The 20,528-nt window shown below is 55.7% G+C and overlaps 1 protein-coding gene across 3 annotated transcripts; it reads right to left on the bottom strand.

Annotated features, from left to right (window-relative positions):
* Positions 1–401: 401 nt before the first annotated feature.
* TMEM9 (transmembrane protein 9) lies at positions 402–20,163 on the bottom strand. Of its 3 annotated transcripts, none has more exons than XM_077772059.1 (6): positions 20,120–20,163; positions 19,513–19,626; positions 18,342–18,433; positions 12,652–12,760; positions 10,064–10,195; positions 402–1,429 (listed from the first exon to the last, which is right to left on the bottom strand). In XM_077772059.1, the coding sequence occupies exons 2-6, from the start codon at positions 19,585–19,587 to the stop codon at positions 1,277–1,279; spliced, it is 561 nt and encodes a 186-aa protein (XP_077628185.1). In that variant the 5' UTR covers positions 19,588–19,626; positions 20,120–20,163; the 3' UTR covers positions 402–1,276. The 3 variants fall into 3 exon arrangements, with proteins under 3 accessions (XP_077628185.1, XP_077628187.1, XP_077628186.1); XM_077772061.1 differs by having other exon boundaries at positions 19,522–19,626; XM_077772060.1 differs by lacking the exon at positions 20,120–20,163 and adding an exon at positions 20,032–20,108.
* Between the last annotated feature and the right edge of the window lie 365 nt (positions 20,164–20,528).

Raw genomic sequence — 20,528 nt, 5'->3', positions numbered from 1 at the left:
CTCCCAGGCAGCTCTGTTTTCCACCCCTCCCTGAAGAGCGGTGGGTTTTCATTAGGGAAAACATGGGTTTTGCACTGAACACCTTTTACTGTGTCTGTGAGATACTGCCTGACATCAGGACTGCTCAGAGTTTAAGGCGGAATCTCCCACAAAGATGAAACACAAAATCTCAAGGTAATTCCCGACGGCCAGCGGACAGAGCTCGAGAGGGGCCAGTCTCCACCCTTCCTCCACCCGGCCTCCACTGTGGGCCCTGCCGCAGCAACCAGGACCGTCCAGGCTCTGATTCCCTGCCTGGACCTATTAAGGACAATGTTCTCTGTCCCTTCTCTGGGACACAGCGCTTATCACATCACTTGTGAAACACGCCCAGCTCTCTAGATCTCTTGAAATCCAGGAAGTGAGAGAAATAAGACAATTTAATGATGGCTTCCTTGATGTACAGACAACGGAAGGACAAACGTTTCTCTCCATGCACTGCTACAATGAAATTCAGAAGCGAGAGGAAATCCAAGGACAGGAGCTATGATATTCAGAGCCACCACTCAGCCTCTTGGCCACATGGTCCCACCAACTGTCTGGCTCAGCAAGTGCAGACACGGGGATGTGGGGGTGAGGGCCCAGGTGGCAGAGTAAGCAAGCTGCATCGGCACCGCCGTGCACTGGTGGAAGAGTGTGGAAGAGTGGGGGGGGAGGGGAGACAAGCGTCCGGGTGTGCCCTGAAGACACAGTGTGGCTCAGTGGGATCGGCTGTCCCACCAGAGACATCCTGAGGGCTGGAAACAGGTGGAGCTGGGGCTGAGGTACTGAGGTGGGAGGAAGGTGGCCACACAATTCGCAGCAGAGGAGCCCATGCGGACTGCTTTCCTCCAACACACTAAGCTCTGGATGGCCCAGCTCCATCTTGCAAAGGCTAAGAACATTCCCGAGATTTGGAGCTGGAAGGGTGGCCAGGGTGAAGTAAGGTGGTCTCGACTGTTCCAATCCTGAGGCCACCTGAGGAGTCTCAGCTCTGCTCTAGCCACCATCCCCTCCCCTTAACCCCAAGATGTGAGCAGGCAAACCAGAGACCAGGGACCCCATCACTCTTCCCAGATCTGATCAGCGGGCTACGACTTTCCTAAAAAGAGAGAGGAGAGGGAAAGTGGCCACGGGCTTCTAAAGAGAAAACCTGGGAAGGGTGGCACCAAGTGGGGGGAAAGGGCCTCTGGCTCCGTCCAGCCCCAGAAGCTGGCAGCCGTGGTCTCTGGTCCTTGATCTGACCTCAGCGGCCCATCTAGCTGAGCATCTTGTGCCGATCGAAGACGGTCTTGCGCTGCTCCTGTACCTGCAGCTTCCACCGCTGCTGAGCGCCTTCCACGCGTTCTAGGACGGTGTTTGCTCGAGGGCCCCCCAGGGAGGCAGTGGCGGCTGCCACAGAGCGAGCATCCTGTAGTGGAAGAAAATAGAGACAAGCTTTGGCACTGTGAGCTGGGGGTGGGGGGATAGATCTCAAAACCCTGACACAGAAAAAAATGCCCTTAGAGCAATCCCAAAGGTTGAGCTCCCCGAAGACCAGGAGGCTGGACCCCCCCCTCCATGTTTGGGGGCGGCTTGGGGGCCTTGCCTTGTCCTCGACAGGGCCCAGCACAGCACACCAGGCCAGCTGCAGGCTTGGTGTCTGCAGAACACGTAAGGTGGGGCCTTGGAGAGGGGGCGCTCTGGGAGGGGTATGAGCAGAGGCCCTGGTCACCACACTGCTCCAGTTCAAGTCGAGTCCCTGGCTGCATCCCACTGGCCTATTTCTTTTACTTTATTTTATTTATGTATTTATTTTTTAGAGAGAGAGCAGGTGAGAGGGGCAGAGGGAGAAAGCATCTCAAGCAGGCTCCATGTTTAGTGCAGAGCCCAACGTGGGGCTCAATCCCACAATTCTGGGAGCATGACCTGAGCGGAAATCAAGAGTTGGCCACTCAACCGATAGAGCCACTCAGGCACCCCCACACTGGCCTATTTCTAACCTGCAAGAGGAAAGGTCTTCCTGGACTGTTTGCTCATTTGGTCAGCAGACGCCCTGATGCCATCTGCTGTTCAGGGACAAGCATCAGTGTGTCCCGTGGCAGGGACTAGGCTGCAGAACTCCTCCACCCTGACAGCCAGGGCGCAGGGACAGCGGGGGAGGCCCAGGGCTTAGGGCCTGGCTGCCCTGATGTGGGCTCTGGCGGGGAGGCCGGGCACACCGAGGAGTGTGCACAGGAGCTGCTTGGCTGGGGATGGGGAATGGGAGATGGACCCCAGGCTTCCCGGTCCAGAGCCCTCTCAGGCCCACTCCCCTTTGACGGGTCAGGTCAGGATGGCTCTGCTCCTCCGTGTGCCCCACTGATCCCCTTCCCCTGTGCTCTCAGAACCGCCTCTGTTGTCAAAGGCAGCGGCTCCCCTAATTACCACCTCTCTGCCTCTGAAGCTCCAGAGCCCCTGCATTTCCTGTAGGACCCCAACCTGATCTTTGGGGGGAATTAGAGCCGAGGGCCAGGCCCACACCCCTGTGGGGATTTCCTCCCTCGCTCTCCCGGCCTCTCATCTCCTGCCACACATCTCTTAAGGGATTAGCACACCTCTCTTAAGCCCAGAGCCGCCCAGTAAATGCAACTTTGCTTCTAATGCCCCGAGCTGGCACGTCTTCTGTCGCCTCGCAGCTGCCAGGCAGGGGAGGAGGGAGAGGTGGTTAGGCGAGGGTAGGGGAGGCAGGCTGGCAGTTGCAGAGCAGTGGCCAGCTAGGGGTGAGGCTGGGGGGTAGCTCACTGTCCCCATGGAGCTCTGAGTCACTGCCTCATGAGAACGCTGCCCTCTGGAAGCCCCAGTCCAGAACCCTGAGGAAGCTTCCTCAGCCTGGATAGCTGAGGATCACGGGGACATCAAGGACGCAGGTACTGGCAGCGTGAGGCAGGGGGCGCACTGAGCAGGAGTCAGGACTCCTGGGTTCCAGGCCTGGGCTCCAAGGGACCACCTTCTCCCTGGCTCAGACCCCCAGCACCCATCCCACAGGCCTCTGAGTGGGAGCTGGGAAAGAGGGACAGGCTCTGCCACCTAGCACCCCGTGCCCCTGGACAAGTGATTATTCCTCCAAGCTTCAATTTAATAAAGCCAGTCTTTTCAGACTTCTTTTGACTGTTCTGTCAGCAGGAAATTGTATAAGATACTTAGTATGAGGCATTCTGATGTTCTCTGCTCTGCTCCATTTCATTTTATAAATTGTGGTCACGATTCAGTAAATTGAATTTCACAACCTAACAGTTGTGATCCATACTTTGAAAAACCTGGTTTCGGATTGGGAGATGGGTATGGCAAGGTTAAAGAAAACAGTACGTTATCAAGTTCTTAGTATACTGGCCGCTGTGGAGTAGGAGCTCAAGAGATGTTTAGTTTCCTTCTTCCTGGACTGTTCGGCTTAGTGGTTAAGAACACTCAAGAATCGAACCAACCTGGTTATGAATCTTGGCTCCGACGCCTATCGGGATGTGCCCCTGGGCGAGCCAGCTCATCCTCTAAACCTATTTCCCTAGCCACACAGGGAGGGCCGCAGGAGCAGCTTCTGGATGAGGCAAAGAAAGTGAAGTCTTGGCAGCGCCTGGCAGAGAACAGGCACCGCAGTGTCCGTGTCAGACCCCAGCTCTCCTCGGTGGGAGATGGGCAGAAAGGGCAGCCTGCTGCCAGAGGGAGCTGCCTCTGAAAACCCCCCGTGGCGCCGTCCCACCTTTCAGTGTGGTTCCTTCCTGGTTCAGCTGTGCCAGCTGAGTGCTACGGGTGGGGGCGAGGGGCGGGGAACCACAGGCCTCCGTGTGGCCGTGCAGGGGAGGCGGGCACTGAAGACCCGCCGGGGAAGCTGTTGGCCCACCAGCACCTGGCTGTCCTGGCTTTGGGGGGCCTCAGGGGCTTCTCTCTCCACCTGCCCCCCACCCCCAACCCCCCACCACTGCTAATCCCATCCCTTCCGGGTCCTGCAAGGAGTGCCCAGGGGGGAGCTCCAAGGTGCGGGCTGGGGCACTCAGGCAGCCTTGGAGGTCGGGGCAGCCTCAGCCCTGCTTCTCCACTGCCCTGCGTCCTGGAAGAACGTCTTGAGGAGGGGAAGCCAGAGGAAGCCAAGAGCAGAGCATTAAGGGAACATGCTGAAATTCACCGCATTACCACAGTATCATTTGTTTTCCCTTCATGTAAAGTCTTAACAAACAGCTCCTAAGTGGGGGAAAGCTGCTGCTGAGAGCCTCCGTGTTTCCCTTGCTAATAGTCTGATTAAAAGGTATTAAAGACTCCACATCTGTTCTAGAGACGGCCCAGAGCGGGGCCGCATCCTTGCCCGTTCTACAGGCAGCTTCGCAGCTGGAGGCGGAACCATTCGCAGCTGGAACCATTTCTAGCCCCTCTCCTCTGATCGAGCTCCTTTCCTCTGAGGCTGGGTCTCCGGGAAGTCAGGGAGGCCGGAGGGCAGCTAGGACAGGAGGGAGGCGCCTGGATACCCACAGGACCCCAGGGGATGCCCAGCGGGACCAGACTAGCATGACGATGACAAGTGTCACTAAGTGCTGTGGGTTCTGCTAAGTACGTTACGTGGATTGTCCCCAGGCTTACAAGACTGGCACATCTGCAGATGGGGAAACTGAGGCTATGGGAGATGAATCCTTTTGCTACCCAAGGCCACACAGCCATTTTGGTGGCTGGCTGGGGTCTGAACCGTGTCAGCCACTCTCTTCCCCCAGCACTCTGCTGGGCGGGTCCTTCTTTGGCTGGTTTCTCCTAAGAGGGAGCCAACGTGGGAAACAAGGAAATAAGCCGCTATCTTCCCGCTAGCTCAGGGGAAGAACAAAGCACCTGTAAAGGCACCCGGAATCAGGCACTTCGAGCCCCCTCCTCTCCAAGCCTGGGAGGCCCCAGAGCCCGGTGCACACAGGCCAGAGCTGACGACCACCACCCTACTGGCCTAGATGAAGCCTCTCCAGCCCGGGTAGGAGCACTGGTTCCGAGTCAGCACGGGGCTGGGCCGAAGCCTCTCTGATGACAAGGAGATGGAGGAAAAGAGAACCCCCCACCCGGTGCTGTGGCCCCTCCACCCTTCTCCCCAGTCCTGGGAGTGGGGGCAGGACAGGCACTCTTGTCACTTACCCAGTCGCGCAGCTAAGAATGGCCCTGGTGCAAAGCCCTCCAGAAAAGTGACCACACCGCCTCCCTCCTTCGTCCCAGTTTAACCCAAATCCTTCCTGCTGTCGCCAAATCCCACTGCTTCTCTGCGGCAAAGCTCTCCCGGACTCCCACACGCTCCCAGTCACCTTCCTAGGACGTGGCACGATGCCGTTCCCTCGCCCAAAAGCCCTGCCCGCTGACGCAGCTCCTCACAGAGCAAGCACTCGTGGACACAGCATTCCAGGCCCTGAGCCGGCTGAGGGGCGCACTCCCGGCCCCGCCTCCCCCGCATCCCCCAGCCCTGCAGCTACACCGGCCTGGGGGGCGGCCGCCCCTCACCACCACCAGGCCTCCCCTCCAACAATCCCAGGGCCGTTCAGACCTCACAGAGACAGCTCGTTCTTAAGGATGAAGAAAGCCCTGTCAAGCTGGTACCCACATGACTACGAGGACATGGCGCCCATTCCGGACTGAGGAACCCACGCTAAGGGATCAGGTGTCGTGGCTAGTAAGTGGCAGCCGGACTTCAACTCCGAGCTATGGCTCCAAAGCCCTGCTCCCAACGGCAGTGCTGGGGGTCTCCTAACGGATGCTCGAGAACCATGTACTTTTCTGTCTGTCCCCAGAGGAGATGGGAAAACTGTCCCCATCAGCGTGTGTCTCCATTGGCTTTCCCGGGGCGAGGGCCCTTGGCACACAGCATGGCCCACCCGTCCATGGACAGAAGGGGAGGCCACCCCAGTTCCTTCATGCTCCCAGCTGCAGCCCCCGTCATGGCCACCATCCTTTGCTTCCCCACACATCCCTCTCACACGGGGGGCACCCAGCCCCAGTGGGGTGAGATCTCTGAGGAGCCCTCGGAGCTCAGGGGCCCACGCTGCAAGTAGCAGAGACACCCAGAGCCTCATGGAAACCCTCATTTCTCTCTCTTCAAAGAGGGCCAAACCCGTACATCTAACACAGCTCTGTTTGCTGTTTCTGTCCTAGCAAACATGCTTGCTTCCTCCTTTCAAAGGGTGTCTGAGCCTGGGGATTAAGCCTAATGCTGCCGGAATCCCAGGGGAGGCAGCGCGCGGCAATCAGGGCCCACTGAGGCCTGCCAGCACTTTCAAAGGGAACACGACAGGCTTTCATCTCCCTCCTCGGGCACTGGGGCTGAGGCTGTGGGGGAGGCTTCCCTTCCTCTCCCAGACCTCTCGCCCCGGGGCAGCAGAGCTCCTGGCTACAGGAATTGGGGGAATGGAGCCAAGGACCCCCAAACCTGGGAAGTGATCCAACCCCTAGATCTCATCTCTGATTGGCTCCCAACTCAAGGTGGGGGGTGGGCACTGGAGCCTGGACAGTTTCCCCCTCAAGGTCACTGAGTTGTACGGGCCCAGGAGAACTTTCAAAGAACCTGAGAGGTCCTGTTCCAACTCTCTTCCTTATAGGGTGAAAGCTAAATCCTTTACTCCAAGGGGGACCCTGTCCTTCTTGCTTCCTTAAGGGAAACATTCTCCAGACGATCAATGAACCCAGAGACACAGCCTCAGCCCTGGCTCCACCGCTGCTCAGCCAGGTGGCCTTGGGGCCTGCTCTCCCTGCCCCCAACCCCACCCCCGTTTCCCCAAGTGCACTGAGACAGGTGGGTCAGCAGAGTACCCCTCAACATCCAAGACCAAGGGCACTGGGTCTCTGGAGAGATGAGACCTTTGGACACTACGGACCCCAGTGTCCCTACAGCAGCTGAGCTGTCACTGTCCCATCTATCCCCTGAGCTGGCTCTGAAGACCCCTGAGGGCAGGAAGCCTTCCTTCCCAGACTAACAGGAAGGAAAGGAAAAGTGTCCAGCCCCCTGTCTAATAAAGGGCTGCCCAAAGCACCCACTTTCTGACTGCCCATCTCCTAAAACCTGATCTCACCAACTGCCTTCATGGTCCCTGCTCATTCTTTCGGTTTGGGCTCTGTCTTGGGGTGTAAACCCGAGGGCAAACTTTAGGTATATAAGTCTACAAAGTGTCACCTGCAGGATTCTGGAGTTCAGCGGGAGGAAGAACAGCCATGTCCATGGGAGAAAATGGAGCTGCTGAACCCCCAGGAGAGATGACCTAGGAACACCTAAGTTGGGGACACCACCCAGAATCACAAGGTGAGGGGATGGGGAGCCAGACGGAGTACTGGGACTAGGGGACAATCCATGCTGAGGGTGCTGAATGTGGGCGGGGGTGGGGGGGGCAGTTATGCCTCAGTCATGGCTGCCAGAAGGTATTTCCCTAACCACCCTCAGGTACCAGGAGCCGCACCCTGCCCCACCCTCCATATCTGTGCAGAGCTGGCTGGGTCAGGGTATCAGAGACTGAGCACCTCTTATTATCTTCTAGAACCTTGGGGTAGGAGGTGAGGGAGTGTCACCCATCCCCCCTCTGTCTATCAAGGTGGACCTCCTTCCACAGTGTGTAGCATGGGCTTGCCGGCCTCAGCTGGAGGGCAGCCTAAGGTACCCCACTGCCCCTGCAGGCACCCACGACACCTCCTCGCAGGACAATCCTCCTTCCCACTAGCCAAAATCTGCGCCCAGGAACCGTCTTCCTTGGCTCCACGATCTGCTCTCAGACACTGGATGACCAAACCTAAGACCCCCACTCTGCCTTAAGCCCCCTCAAACAAACCGAGGCAGGTACGACTTAAGACTCAAAGTGGGGGGCATCCCAGGTCTCCTGGGGAAAAGGGGCCCGCATCCAGACCCAGAGATGGCAGGCTGCCCTCCCCTCCGGCACCACATCCAGGATGGCGGGAGACACAACAAGGCCATGCCCGAGAGCCATGCATTCCAGAGAAATCGCAGCACGGGCTGTGTAATCACGGAGCTGTATCTCTCAATTACTCCCCCAGCCAGGACTGCAATTACCACATTACCCCTAATCGCCGAGTGTTTATTAGCAATGCTCCTCCCCATCAGAGCTGCTATTACTGTACATTAATAACCGGGTACACACACAAGGTTTCCTCTTGAACGCAGACCACCCAACCGCCAGCACCGCCACCTCCCAGGCCCCAGCTCCAAGGGGGCGAGGCTCATCCTCTTGTTCCCCACTTTGGCCAAATTCATGTCAGCAGGAGGCTGGGGGCAGACTGGGGACGGTCCAGGCACACACCCAAGAGAAGCAACAGGGCCCATGGGATGGCCAGGCCTCCCTACTCTCCTGGCCTCGTCTTCTGGCGCGTGCTGGCCCAGACCCATTGCCTAATGGCCACACACTGAGGCCTGAGCCCTGGACCCTCTTGGTGGGGGATGTGCCCTTCCCCACCTCCAACCCAGTGCTTGAAAGCTTCTAAATTATGACTGCCTGGTGGCAGTGTAGCCGACGCCTGGTGGTCTCTTGTGAGTCCAAACACACTAGCTTACAAGGGAGCCCACCCGACCCATTATCGCCGGTGTCATCTGCAAGAAGACTGCTTCTTAGACCTTGTTCAGACTCCCTCTCCTAACTCCAACTGTGGGTCCCCGTGCCCCGGCTTCACCTGGGCGCAGCAAAGCCCTCTCCTGAAGAGGTGCTATCTGAAGTCCGCTCTCACGGATCTCCTTGAGTTTGGTTCATTTGTTTTCAGGCTAAACATCTCCCAGTTTCTTCAACTCACCCTCCCAGGACATGGCTGCGATGCCTCGCCCCTAGAAGCCCCTTTGTGCGTGTGCTGGCTCGCTCGCTCCTTCCTCACTCTGGGGATAAACAGTCTCTTCCAGCAGCCAGGAGCCACCAAGGACAGAGCTCCTGGACTGTTCTACGCTCTCCACAACTTCTCGGAGCCCGTGCCCCGGGGTAGAGAGTGGCAGTGGGACCTGCCCTGCCTGCAGATACCCCTGCTCTCAGGCCGCCGTGGTGGCTGGGTGACCTCATAGAGGGGCGCTCCGGGCACATGGCAGGAAGAGCCTCGCTGGGGGAACGTGCTGGCTCACCACACCCCCGCCCAGGCCGGCTACACACGCACCACTTCTCACTCCCACCAAGAGCTTTTTTCCGCAGCTGGAAAAAAGCTGCCCTGCCCCACCCAGGACTTCCTCTGCAGGGCGCCCCTAGCCCCTTGGCATGGGGACAGATGGAAGAGGGCAAGAGTGGTTGCAGGCCATGCCGGGCCTGGCCCCAGCCCCACCAGCCCTAACCTGAGGGGCCTGCAGACTCCCTGGGGTCAGTGGTCCCCCATCCTCTTTATCTCATGAGGTTGAAACTCCTTAGCCTGATATTTGAGGCCAATACTAATCTGGCCTAAACCTACCGGCCAGCTCTGTTTGCCACCAATCCAACATGCCTCCCTCATCCTCATCCTCAGAAAGCTCCAAGTTCCGCCAGCACACACAGGGATTTCCCACCTCGGCACCGCCACCTACTTTATTCCTCACTGGCTCATAAAATCCTACTTTTCTCTCAAGGTGCCAGATTGTGCTTTGCGTCAAGCAGGTGCTCCACAGAGGATCACAGAATCACTAAAGGACAAACCTGCTACCTCCAAGTCTGCCAAGAGCTCAGCACCAATGTCTGAGCAACCAGCATATCGTGTGTGTTTACATGTGACCAGCCCGGGGTGGCCCACTTCTCCTGAGAGAGGCAGGGCAACAGAACATCTGGCCCCTCCGGCTGATGCTCTAGGGCTGCCTGATGCCAGATGTCAGGAAGCCCGCAGGGCCACCTCCCGCCCCATGTGGGAGTGCAAAGAACAGTCCCCTGCCGGGGAATGCTCTAGAGCCTGGGTGATGTGTGGGACGCTGATCAGGAGAAGAGCGAACTGGAGCACTGGGGGTGGGGGACACGGATCCCCAACGAGGCCTTCATGATGTTGTCCTGGTTCTGCCCTGGGGACTCGCATGCTGGGGACCCAGGATGCTGTGTGTGGGCAGAGGTAGTGGCAGGGTCCCAGCGCCCAGAACCCCAGTTACCTCGTTCTCCTCCTCATTGTGCAGCTGTTCAGTGTATGCATCCGGCTTTCGAATGAGAGGGTCCACCAGCATCAGGAAGGCCATGTAGAGCAAGAGAGCCCCCACCACTGACAGGTAGATGACAATGATGACCTGAGGGAAAGAGCCAGCTTGCCCTGTGAACGTGCGCAGCTAGGATGGCAAGTCGTGCCCATTCTTGTGCCGCGCGTAGCCGATGGTGTGGCTGTCTCCAGGGCTGCACAGGGGAAGGCCGAGGTCACAGAGGGCTTGGGGGGCAAGAGTGAAGGGGATTGAAGGGGATATGCCCTATTCCACATGTGTACCAGCTCTGCCCTAAAACTCAGGGGATCCCACAAGAATGGTGGACATAAAAACAACGGATAATGAAGAAAGACGTCTGGATCCTGATACCCCAAGATGCTCCCAGGAGTGGGGAGCAGGGAAACGGGGCCTACCTGGTTATCTCTAAGAAAGGGTGGAAAGCAATGGGACACTAAGAGCAAGGAAGAACCGGCTGGTGGAGAAGCCTGAGGGCAGAAGCCGAGCACCTGGGCAAGAGGGCTCACTCCCCCTGCCAACAGGATGGACAGGTATGAAATCCAGTCCTGAGAGGGCATGCCAATTGGTGGAGGGGACAGGCTGGCAAGGAGGTGCACACTGATGGCCTGAGGCTATATCTCCCCCTCCCGGCAGCCACCCTGCAGTGAGGGGAGAGGCAGGGGCAGAATGACAGCTTCCTGAATCTCCTATATACGTGGAGAGCCTCGCAAGCTGGAATAATTTCTGTTTTACAGAAGACAGATTCAGAGAGGCTAATTCAATGTTTCTCAGTGTGATGCTCTGGGCCTTTGAGACAGGATTCTCCAGGACACTCAGCAGCCACAGTCCCTGACTGGCACTACTAATCCACCTCAGCTACTGGGACCACAGAGGCATCTTCACTTGTGTCCAAATGCCCCCTGGGCGGCCGGTAATCACCTGACTGAGAACCGTGAGGCGAAACCGCTCAGCCTAGGTACCAAAGCTAGCAAGTGGGAGAGACGTGACTCGAACTCAGATTTACTGTCTCAAATGCTTTCCTACTTCCACAACGCCTGGCCATCACTGGCTTCAGATCCCAGCCTTGGCCTTAAATGGATTGCGAGGAGGGACAAAAGGAAGAGAGAAACCTTGGGACTTTCACATCAAAGCTCAGCTCAGTCAAAGGTCAAGTTCAACTGGACCAACTTCCTCCCTGATTGGAGCATCAGCGTTTATGCCTCTTTAAACAGGGCAAATGGTCAGACCTCTTGCCCGTACCCCAGGAAGGGGAAGGGGAGTGGAGGCTGGGTGTTTCACAGGCTAAAGCTGGGGGGCTGGGGAGGCTTCTCAGAAGGAGGACTGGAGGGAAATTTGAGGGATTAGGAAGTGTGTCTGATGAGGTCCCCATATCGGTAAGTCCCTTTCTGCCAAATAGGGAGAGGAGACACCTGGCTCAGAATCCAGTCTCAGCCATCTGGTCCCCAGAGGGCGGGGCCCCTGGAGCCTGTTCAGAGCAGGAGAAAGATGCTCCAGGAGCGGCTAGCTCAGGCAGAAGGATAAAAGGAGTTGGGTCTGCACAGCCTGGCAGGGTGATGATGGACGTGGGGACAGGCTTCCATCAGGAAGGCGGGCACACGGAGGACTGCTCGGCAGGGAAAAGCTGCCAGCTCCCTGGTCTGGGCAGGACAGCAGGGGACATCGCCGCCCCTCCTGTGCCTCAAAAGGAGAAACCTGGACTAGGCAGTGTCATCAAATTCCTAGATTCCTTTCTTGATGCTATTTCTAGACTCTCCACAGAACAAGCAGAAGTAAGTTTAAAACCTGGCCAGGAAGAGCTTAAACTAGAAATTGGCAGGTGGGGTCTGGCTCAGGTGTTAGAACACAGACTAGGAGGAGGCCTGGGGAGCTCTGGGTGGATGAGGCTCTGCTAGTGTGAGCCGTGGTGCTGTCGCATCTGCCTCAGGCGGAGGGAAGAACAAGGCCCCTGTCCTCGCTCGCTGTGGCAGGGGTCGTGTCTACCACTTCTCTCCTGAATTCACCCAACAGCCTCGGAGAACGAGGGTCAGGGCTGAGGCCCCTCCTGCCAGCTTCCGCCATGCAGACACCAGCCCTGGTCCTCAGCCCTTGGGAGCTTTCCAGGACTCCGAGGAGCCCCGTTAGACTGGATGTTCCAGGGGGGGCGGGCTTACCGCTCTATTAGCAGCATCCCACACGGTGCCCAGAACATAAAAGGCACCCAAAAGAGGCTCACTGAAGGAACGGGAGAGAGAGGAAGGGAAAAACCGGGAAGAATGGGAAGAAAAGAGTGACCCTGAACACCTCTCCCAGGTTTCCAGGAACCCCACCCCCAACCCTCCCCGCCGAGTACTGGGAGCCACCAGACAGATGGCAGAGGAGAAAGCTGGCTCCAAGAAGGTGTAGGAAGCGGGCCCCTGCGGCTGTGACAAGCCCAGCCCAGGAGCCAGTCCCACAGCCACTTGGGATGCTCGGAATACAGCCAGAGACCGCGAGGGACGGGCAGCCGGGGACTGGGGTGAGGGTGGGGGCGCCCCCGAGAGAGGGGCTACCTTGATGGTGGTGGTGCTGCGCTCCTCGTACTTGCACTCGCACAGCAGACAGTAGGCCTCCACGTCATGGCCAGGCACCGGCATGGGCTCCACCACGTGCAGGCAGTTGCTGCAACAGAGACGGACAGGGCGGTGGGCGCAGGGCCACAGGAAGCAGGCAGCCTGGGAGGGAGGGCACTGGGCAGAGGTGAGGGTGCTCCAGGGGGTGCGGAGTTTATAACGCGTCAGGCTGGCACAACCCCCCTTCCAAACCCAGAGCCTCACAGCACCTGGCCGCTGCCCTTCCGAACCAGCTCTCCAAAGTGTACCTATAGGGCTGGCACCAAAAACGCTAACGTTCCCCAAACTTCTGCCCTCAGCTGCCTCCTGTCTCCTGCTACAGGCCCCCTGCTGGGCTCATCCATTCCAAAGATTTTCAACTCCGAGCTGGTGAGGCCTAGACTGGTATCTGAGACTAGAATCTCTAGTCAGGACCGCCCCAGGGCCCTCCTACGTCCAGCTGTCCACTGAATTCCGCACAGGAGCACCCCACAGGGTGCGCAAACTCTACATCCACCCATCTGCCCCTCCACCCCAACCCCCCAGTCCCGGGGTCTGTGTTCCAAATGGCAGAAAGCACCCCTACCGTCCACTCCACTGACCAAGTCAAAACCTGGCAATGACTTCTGACACTGCCTTTTCCTCTCACCTATGAATCTACAAAAGCCAGTGGTTTTATCTCCTTAAGTTTCTAAGACCCACCTTCTCTGCTGTCTCCCGTTGCTGTGTCTTAGATGAAGCTCTGATCATTTTTGCCTCTGGCAGGTGGCCCGGCCTCCCCATGGCTCTCCTGCCTCGTCTGGCCCTGTGCCAACACTACCTGCACCCGGCAGCCGAGTGGGGTCACCAAAATGGAACTCTGGGCATTTCACCCCCAGCTTAGAGCCTAAAGCTGCTCAATGTCTCCATGCAGCCTCTAGGGTCAGGAAGAACTGAGCTGGTCCCTCTCGGCTACTGACCGATCCTCACTGCAGGGCTGCCTACCTGTCCAGTTCCATCGCCTGCCACTCCTCACCCTGCTCCCCATCCTCCAGCTCTGCTTGTCTTCTGGACTCTTCTCTGAATGAGCCACACTCCCTCCCTTGATGTATCTCCCACCCTCTGCCAGGAACCCACGGCTTTGCCACCTTCCCTTTCCATGCTCTCACTCTTAAAACATCCTCTGAGATCCAACTCAAAGTCCTGACCTCTCCCCACGCTCATCTCCATCACCGCACTGTGACCTCATCTGTATCTGTACGGTCTCCCCCAGGGGATGTCCTCAAGGACAGAGGCCTTCTCCATCATCCCAGCTCCCTGGCGGGGCAGCGCTCAGTGAACAAGTGACTGTCGAATGCATCCTGTGCTCTAACAGCTTGCCCACTTTGCCCCCCTTTCCCTAACAGTGCTCCCGAGTAAGGTGAGCTAAAGATCACAGGCCCCACGTTTGAAAGGGAGGTGGGTTCAAGAAGGCAACGTGGCATCTCCACCACGATGAGATCAGGACCCAAACCCTGATCCTTGGCTCATCTTTACCTTGACGCTCAGTTTCAGTGGGGCCTGTGCTCAGCTCTTTACCTGGGCCTCATGATCAGTCCCAGCCCTCCTCAGGTCGGCAGGTTCTCAACACGTGTGGTTCACAGACCACAGTAAGCAAATGACCTGGAGAACGCGCCTTTATCATTACCACCAGAAAGAGGCAAACACACCCTCAGAGGTTCACAGAGGTGAACCAGGCGTCATGCGGCCATGGGTGGCCAGGTCTGGGCTATCCTGGCTGTGCTGCCAAGTGTCTGGGGCTCTGGGCCCATTTTCCCCTCTCTGAAAACAACCAGGCCTGTTCTGAGCTATCCAGGGTCCTTCTAGACTCGGGCTGGGTTTCTGGCAGAGGCATCGAAGACGTGTGATGTGACGATCAAGTGTTGAAATAAAAATGAGATGTCCTCTAAAATCCTCTGATTCCCTTAAAAATCTAGAACGCAGCATACATGCTTTCATCGAAACCTCGGATGATTCCGGTTTCACCTCTGGGTAGCAACTTCAACACATCACCCCTGGCTGCTGAGGGGTCCTCTTCTACCGTAACTAAATGCCACCATTTCCAGACCCGGCACACTGCCACTTCTGGGAGCTGATGGACAAGGTCAGGTTCACGCACAACACTTGGTCATCACTGCCGGGACCTTCTTCTCCAGGAAGTCCCTACAAGCATCCTGAGGACCAGAGGCCTCCCTTTCTGAGCCACACGGGGTCCTGGTTTGGAAGGTCACTCCAGTGCTGCAGTAGGATGTGTGGACTACCCCCAAGGCCAAGGTGGGGCATCGGGGGCAGCTGGGAGGGGCCAACTCAGGTTCTTCAAACTGGAATGCTGTTACTCACGGGTCATAGGCTGTAGAAGGGTTAGGGGACAGTAAATGAAAAGCTGAAATCTTTCTGCTGGCTCTGGCCCTCCTGAGAGTCAGTGAAACCCTAAACACGACCCCGTCCCCTAGGGCTTTCATTTACCTTTTTGGGGATGGGTGGTACCAAAAGACTCCAAGGACTGGCCAGAGGACAGACCTCCAAAGGGAGAGGTCTACAAAGATAAACTGGGTTTGATTCTCTGCTCTTCTACGTTTTCTGTGATTGCAGGTAATTTATTTACCCTTTCTGGGTCTCAGTGTCCTCATTTACAAATGGAGGCAGAACTACATCTGGGTCTTTCAAGCTGCGCTCTCTTGGCTACCCCAGGAACCACTGTGCAAGGAGGCAGGCTGAGGGAGGGGCTGAGGGATGGGTCCCTCTCGGCACCGGTTCTGATTTTGTTTTGTACATTGTGTTTCCAAAACAGAGTCTGTAGAAAAGTGTAGTTTTTAAAAGTCTGAGAGACAACTGAACTAGCCAACCTATTTGGCTCCTTCCTACTCTGGGACGGCCTCTATAACATTATCTCCTTGGCTGACCCACCAACAGAGCAACATAGTTAGGGTCTGTGCCCTTCTACAAGCATGCGGTTATGAACTCCCAGCACTAGATGGCAGGATACCAGCACCACAGGAACACAAATGCCATTACACGTGAGGACTGCGGCTCAGGCAGTTCTGGCTTCGCTCTGCATCACAAAGGAGGGTGCGAGTATTGCCATAGCCATGGACCAATGTGACAGCACAGCGGCAAGGTGGCAGAGACTGGAAGACACAACTGGTCTCCTCTGGCCAGAGCACCGAGGCTCTAAGACCACATGTCAAGCCCCATCCCACCCCTAAGGGAGCGTCGCCGGTGTTGCTGGGTCCTTAGAATCCCAGCCAGCCTCGGTTTCTACCTACCACCCTAATGGAACTGTCTCGAAGTTCTCAAGTTAAGACTGTTCATTAGGCAATCCTTTAGTTCTCACTTCCAAGGAGAAGATAAGCTACAGCCTGAAAGGTCTAGACAGGACTCGTTTCTCTGTGGGCATCCACGCTTGGGTTTTTAGGCCATACTCTACCCCCAGGCGGACACACTGCTAATAAGATCTGCTGTCACCTGTGGGATGTGGCCCTACTGTCTGCTGTGGGGCTCGAACAGTCTATCAGTTCATTTCCTGATGTTATCTGAGCTCTAACCCCACGATGCAAGGAGGTCACAGGGGCTCCTCCCAGGACTTCATGTCTCAGGGCTTTGTGACTCCATCAGGATGGGCGAAACCACAGGGAAACAGTATACCGATGTTGTGGGAGGCACTCAAGTTTTCCGGGGTGATGGTGTCAAGTCTGATGATGATTATCTATGTGGTCTCTAATAACACATGATAATACATATTAATGTCAACTGACATTTACACAGCAGTTACTGTGGGCAGGTATTGTCTAAGTGCTATGCTTACACAGGTACGTACAAGCACATATACCACACACACACACACACACACACACACTTAATACTCAAAATACTGCTGCCCATTTTATAGATGAGGAAACTGAAGCACAGTAACATGTCACAGACTGAGCAAGCAGCAAACCTAGAGTTAAGGCCAGGAAGACCAGATCGGAGCCTGCGCATCTAACTAGGTAGCCTCTTGGAAAATCACTCAGGTCATCTCAGAACCAGGGATGTTCAAAATTCCCAAGTGCTGCTCCAAACAAACTGCATCATGATCACGTAAGGAAGAAACATTCACCCCGCCCTCCTGCTCCCCGACACTTACTGAATCAAAATCTTAGGGGGAAGATCTAACGTATGGCACGGTGACTATAGTTAACAATACTTTATTACACACTTGAAAACTGTGTAGGGAGTAGATCTTAAATGTCCTTGCCACACACACAAAAGGTAATTATGTGAGGAGACAGAGGTATTAATTAGCCTTACTGTGGTAATCATATCACAATATGTATATCATATCATCAGACTGTACACTTTAAACTTACACAACACCCTACATCTAACGTATCTCAATAAAGCCAGGGAGAAAAAACAACCACCATAAAATCCAAAATCTTGAGGGTGGGGCAGGAGGTGCTTGGAATCTGTACCTTCTCAGAGCCCACCTGATGATACTGATGTATAACCTGATGACACTGGCCTGGACATCCTGTCCCCATCATGTGAATCCCTTCTCTAAGGGTGCCCTGAGCAAACAGTCAGCCCATCTGTGCTCAGATCCCTCCAAGGATGGGGCTTCCCAGCTCCTAAAACAGCCTGGGTTAGAAATGTCTCCTCAGCTCATACGTAAGTCTGTTTACCCAAAACTGTCCTTAAAGTTGTTGTTGTTTTTTTTAAATAGTTTATTTATTTTTGAGACAGAGAGAGACAGAGCATGAGTGGGGGACGGGCAGAGAGAGGGAAACACAGAATCCAAAACAGGTTCCAGGCTCTGAGCTGTCAGCACAGAGCCTGATGTGGGGCTCGAACCCACAAACCATGAGATCTGACCTGAGCTGAAGTCGGACGCTTAACCAACTGAGCCACCCAGGTGCCCCTCCTTAAAGTTGTTTCTATTGACTCCACTTCCACACCAATAAACCACATTGAACATAACTGATTCCCACTCCCAAGTGCCCCACCTCCCAGAGCATGCCAGCCGTGCTCCGGGTCTTTGTCAGTCACCAGATGTCCCCAAGCCCTCCCCTCTCTGAGCCTCCCTTAAATCACTCCTTCTAGGACAATGTGTTGCAACTTCCTTGAGCCAAGCTGGTCTCCTTTCTCTGAATGAATTTGTGCTTTTTTATCTCTTTTTTAAAGTGAAGCCCCTAGAAACGAATTCAGGACTCCAGGGGTATAATTTAACTTTCCGTTTTGGATTTTAGACTCTGCAATTATAAAAAGGGAACACTACCTATCTCACCTACCGTACAAGGTGTTAATGACACTGTTTCAGAATAACACACATAACAAGGCTTTGCAAAAGTACACAACAGATCCCACAGTATGTGGGCATACTAACAACCTCTCCCAAGTTCTCTGCTACCGTTGTGCCTATATTAATAAGCACCCAAATCAAAGCAAAATAACAAAATCCACTTCTCTGACCAGGAACTCTCTGGCTAGAATTCAAGACACCTAGCCCCTGTTCCCAAGTAACTGTGTGACCATGGACAAAAATCTCCAAAGGAACGAGAGAGCAAGCTTATCCTCCAGGGATCCAAGAATCCCAGGAAACAGTAACTTCAACTAGCTGGAGCAGCCATGAGCCAGCATGTACAGTGCCTTACCAGTCTTTCTGGGATACATTCTGGTTATAAATATGCCCACTGATGTTTCTATATGGTGGACAGATGCATTTGCAACGGATATCTTCAGAGCTCTGGAAGAAAAAGCATATCAGGTAGACAGGGCCCCTGGGTTCAGGTTCTAGCAAGACTTTCAACTCTCATTTCCCTGTTCCATATTTGCTCTTGATCTTTCCCATCCCCAAGTTCAGCAAGGAATGACCTCTGCAGGAAGGACGCTAATATCTTGGGATCCTCAAGACATACAATGTCCAGGTGGCAAATGAGACTCCCAGAAAGCTCCCTGGGGCTGCCATTTCCTCTAGGGCATGTGTGGCAAGCAAAGTGACAGTCCTCTACTCTGGGCCCCACATCCACTGTGTGTACCTCTGTCCAGCGATCTGGATGGTGTCCCTTTCCCCCCACCCCTCCACCATCCCATTTCCCACTTCCTAGGTTAGGATTAGGGGAAGGCAAAGGGCAGAAGTGATCAAGAAAAAGTGGATCATTTTCATGGGAATACCCAAGCAACCCCTTAGAAGGTTCTTCCTCTTTGAATGGGTAAGAAACACCACCACAAAAATTTTCATACCAATCAGGAATTCCCCGGGAGGACTGGAAGCAAACCCTCCGACCCCATCTTACTTAAAGCCTTGGTGACCCTCAAGTTTTCAAATACCATAGAGCTACCCAGCTCTGGAGCATATGCCCCTTAAAAAACTTGCAATTTCTCCAGAGTCCCAGTGCTTAGGTTGGGTGAGGCTGGTCACCCTTGGCAATAGAAATTTCCCAACTGTGTAGGACTTCACACTTAGGAAGCATTTCTACTCACTGTATAATTTGATTATCCTTAAGAAGAGTAGTGGCTATTATAACCAACTTATTTGAACCCAGGAGCAAAGCAAGGTATGGGGAACTTAGATAATTCCTTCAAACACAAACTCCCCTGCTGGAATCCTACCTCGGTTTCCATTCGATCCAGAACCTATGCTCTGTGAACCACCCCACTCCCCTCACTCACTCCACCCTTTCGGAGGCCTGCAGTCCTGCGCCTGCGAGTCCCCCAAAGTATGGCCCATGAACGAGGGAGAGGGGCAGGGCTGGAGCAGCAGCTACCTCTGGGGAAGCCCAGTCCGCCGGCAGGGTGGTCGTGCAAGAGGTGCTGGGGTCTCACCTCCCTCACCTTGTTGGCTTGAGCTGGGGTCACGAGCAAGCACCCGACCACGGCCACCAAACATAGGAGCTTCATGCTTAGCAGGCTTGGCGGGGGGCCAACCAGACCGGACACCTGCATAAGAGATAATGAAGTCGGGAAAGGGAAGGTGGCCACACCACAGCCCGTATTCTCGGCCTCTCGCCGGGACGTTGGAATGGGGTTGGGGGCTGGGCTCAGCATTCCAGGGCCTCCTAAAACCCTGTGGCCAAATGCTGCCTTCCCTCTCGACCAAGTCTCCGGCTCTCCATGGCCCACCCTGTGGGCCCGGAAGGGAGGCCTCTCGCAAACACGGCCGCAGGGGGCATCGAGTTCCGAGGAGCAGCCCACGCTCTGGGCTCTGACCCCCGCATCCTGTTCCACCGCCCTCCGCCATCTCTGCCTCCGCCCGCCCGGCAGCTCCTCCCCGCTCAAGGCCCGACGAAAACTTTGGGTGCAGAGGCTGGAAGACCTGATCCGACCGCCAAGGCCAGTGCCCACCTAATCTAGGGGTCTTGGGCCGGCCCCGGACCCCCCCCAGGGCCTCCCACGACCCCTGTCCCCCTCCTCCAACGCCCTGTCCGCTAACCTGAGAGCCCCGCCGCAGCCGCAGAAGACCCAGCTGGTCCCGCCCCCTCGTGGCCTCTATTGGCTGTCGGAGCAGCCGCTCAGCCCAACCTCGCTATTGCCAAGGTAACAAGACCCACCTTCGTCGGGGCTTGGAGGCTCCGGCTCAAGGGAGAGGAAGGCATTTCTCAAACCCGACCAAACAAGAAAAGGGAGCGTCGGCCTTCCAGACAGAAACGTGGAAAGGTCTTGCCTTTGCGTGGCCTGGAGCGCTTGGCCCCTCTTCATATTATAAACGTCGGGGATCCGAGAGGGACTAAGCTTGTTTCACCTTGTTGTTTTGAAGAGAAAGCACGTTATACACAATAAGCTACCAACAAACGACAATAACCTTCAAACCCCAATATTGGTCTTTGTCCTCACTCACAATC

The sequence above is a fragment of the Crocuta crocuta genome, unplaced genomic scaffold (assembly GCF_008692635.1).
Source record: "Crocuta crocuta isolate KB4526 unplaced genomic scaffold, BGI_CrCroc_1.0 scaffold318, whole genome shotgun sequence".
Classification (NCBI taxonomy): domain Eukaryota; kingdom Metazoa; phylum Chordata; class Mammalia; order Carnivora; family Hyaenidae; genus Crocuta; species Crocuta crocuta.
The sequence above is the reverse complement of the archived record's forward strand: the minus strand, read 5'-3'. Positions and strand labels throughout refer to the sequence as shown.

Coding starts and splice junctions, on each gene's coding strand:
- TMEM9 (XM_077772059.1), bottom strand. CDS start 19,587: ATGAAGCTCCTATGTTTGGTGGCCGTGGTCGGGTGCTTGCTCGTGACC. Junction 10,196..12,651: donor GCAGCACCACCACCATCAAG/GTAGCCCCTCTC, acceptor TCTTTCCCTCAG/GTCATCATTGTCATCTACCT. Junction 1,430..10,063: donor ACAATGAGGAGGAGAACGAG/GTAACTGGGGTT, acceptor CTTCCACTACAG/GATGCTCGCTCTGTGGCAGC.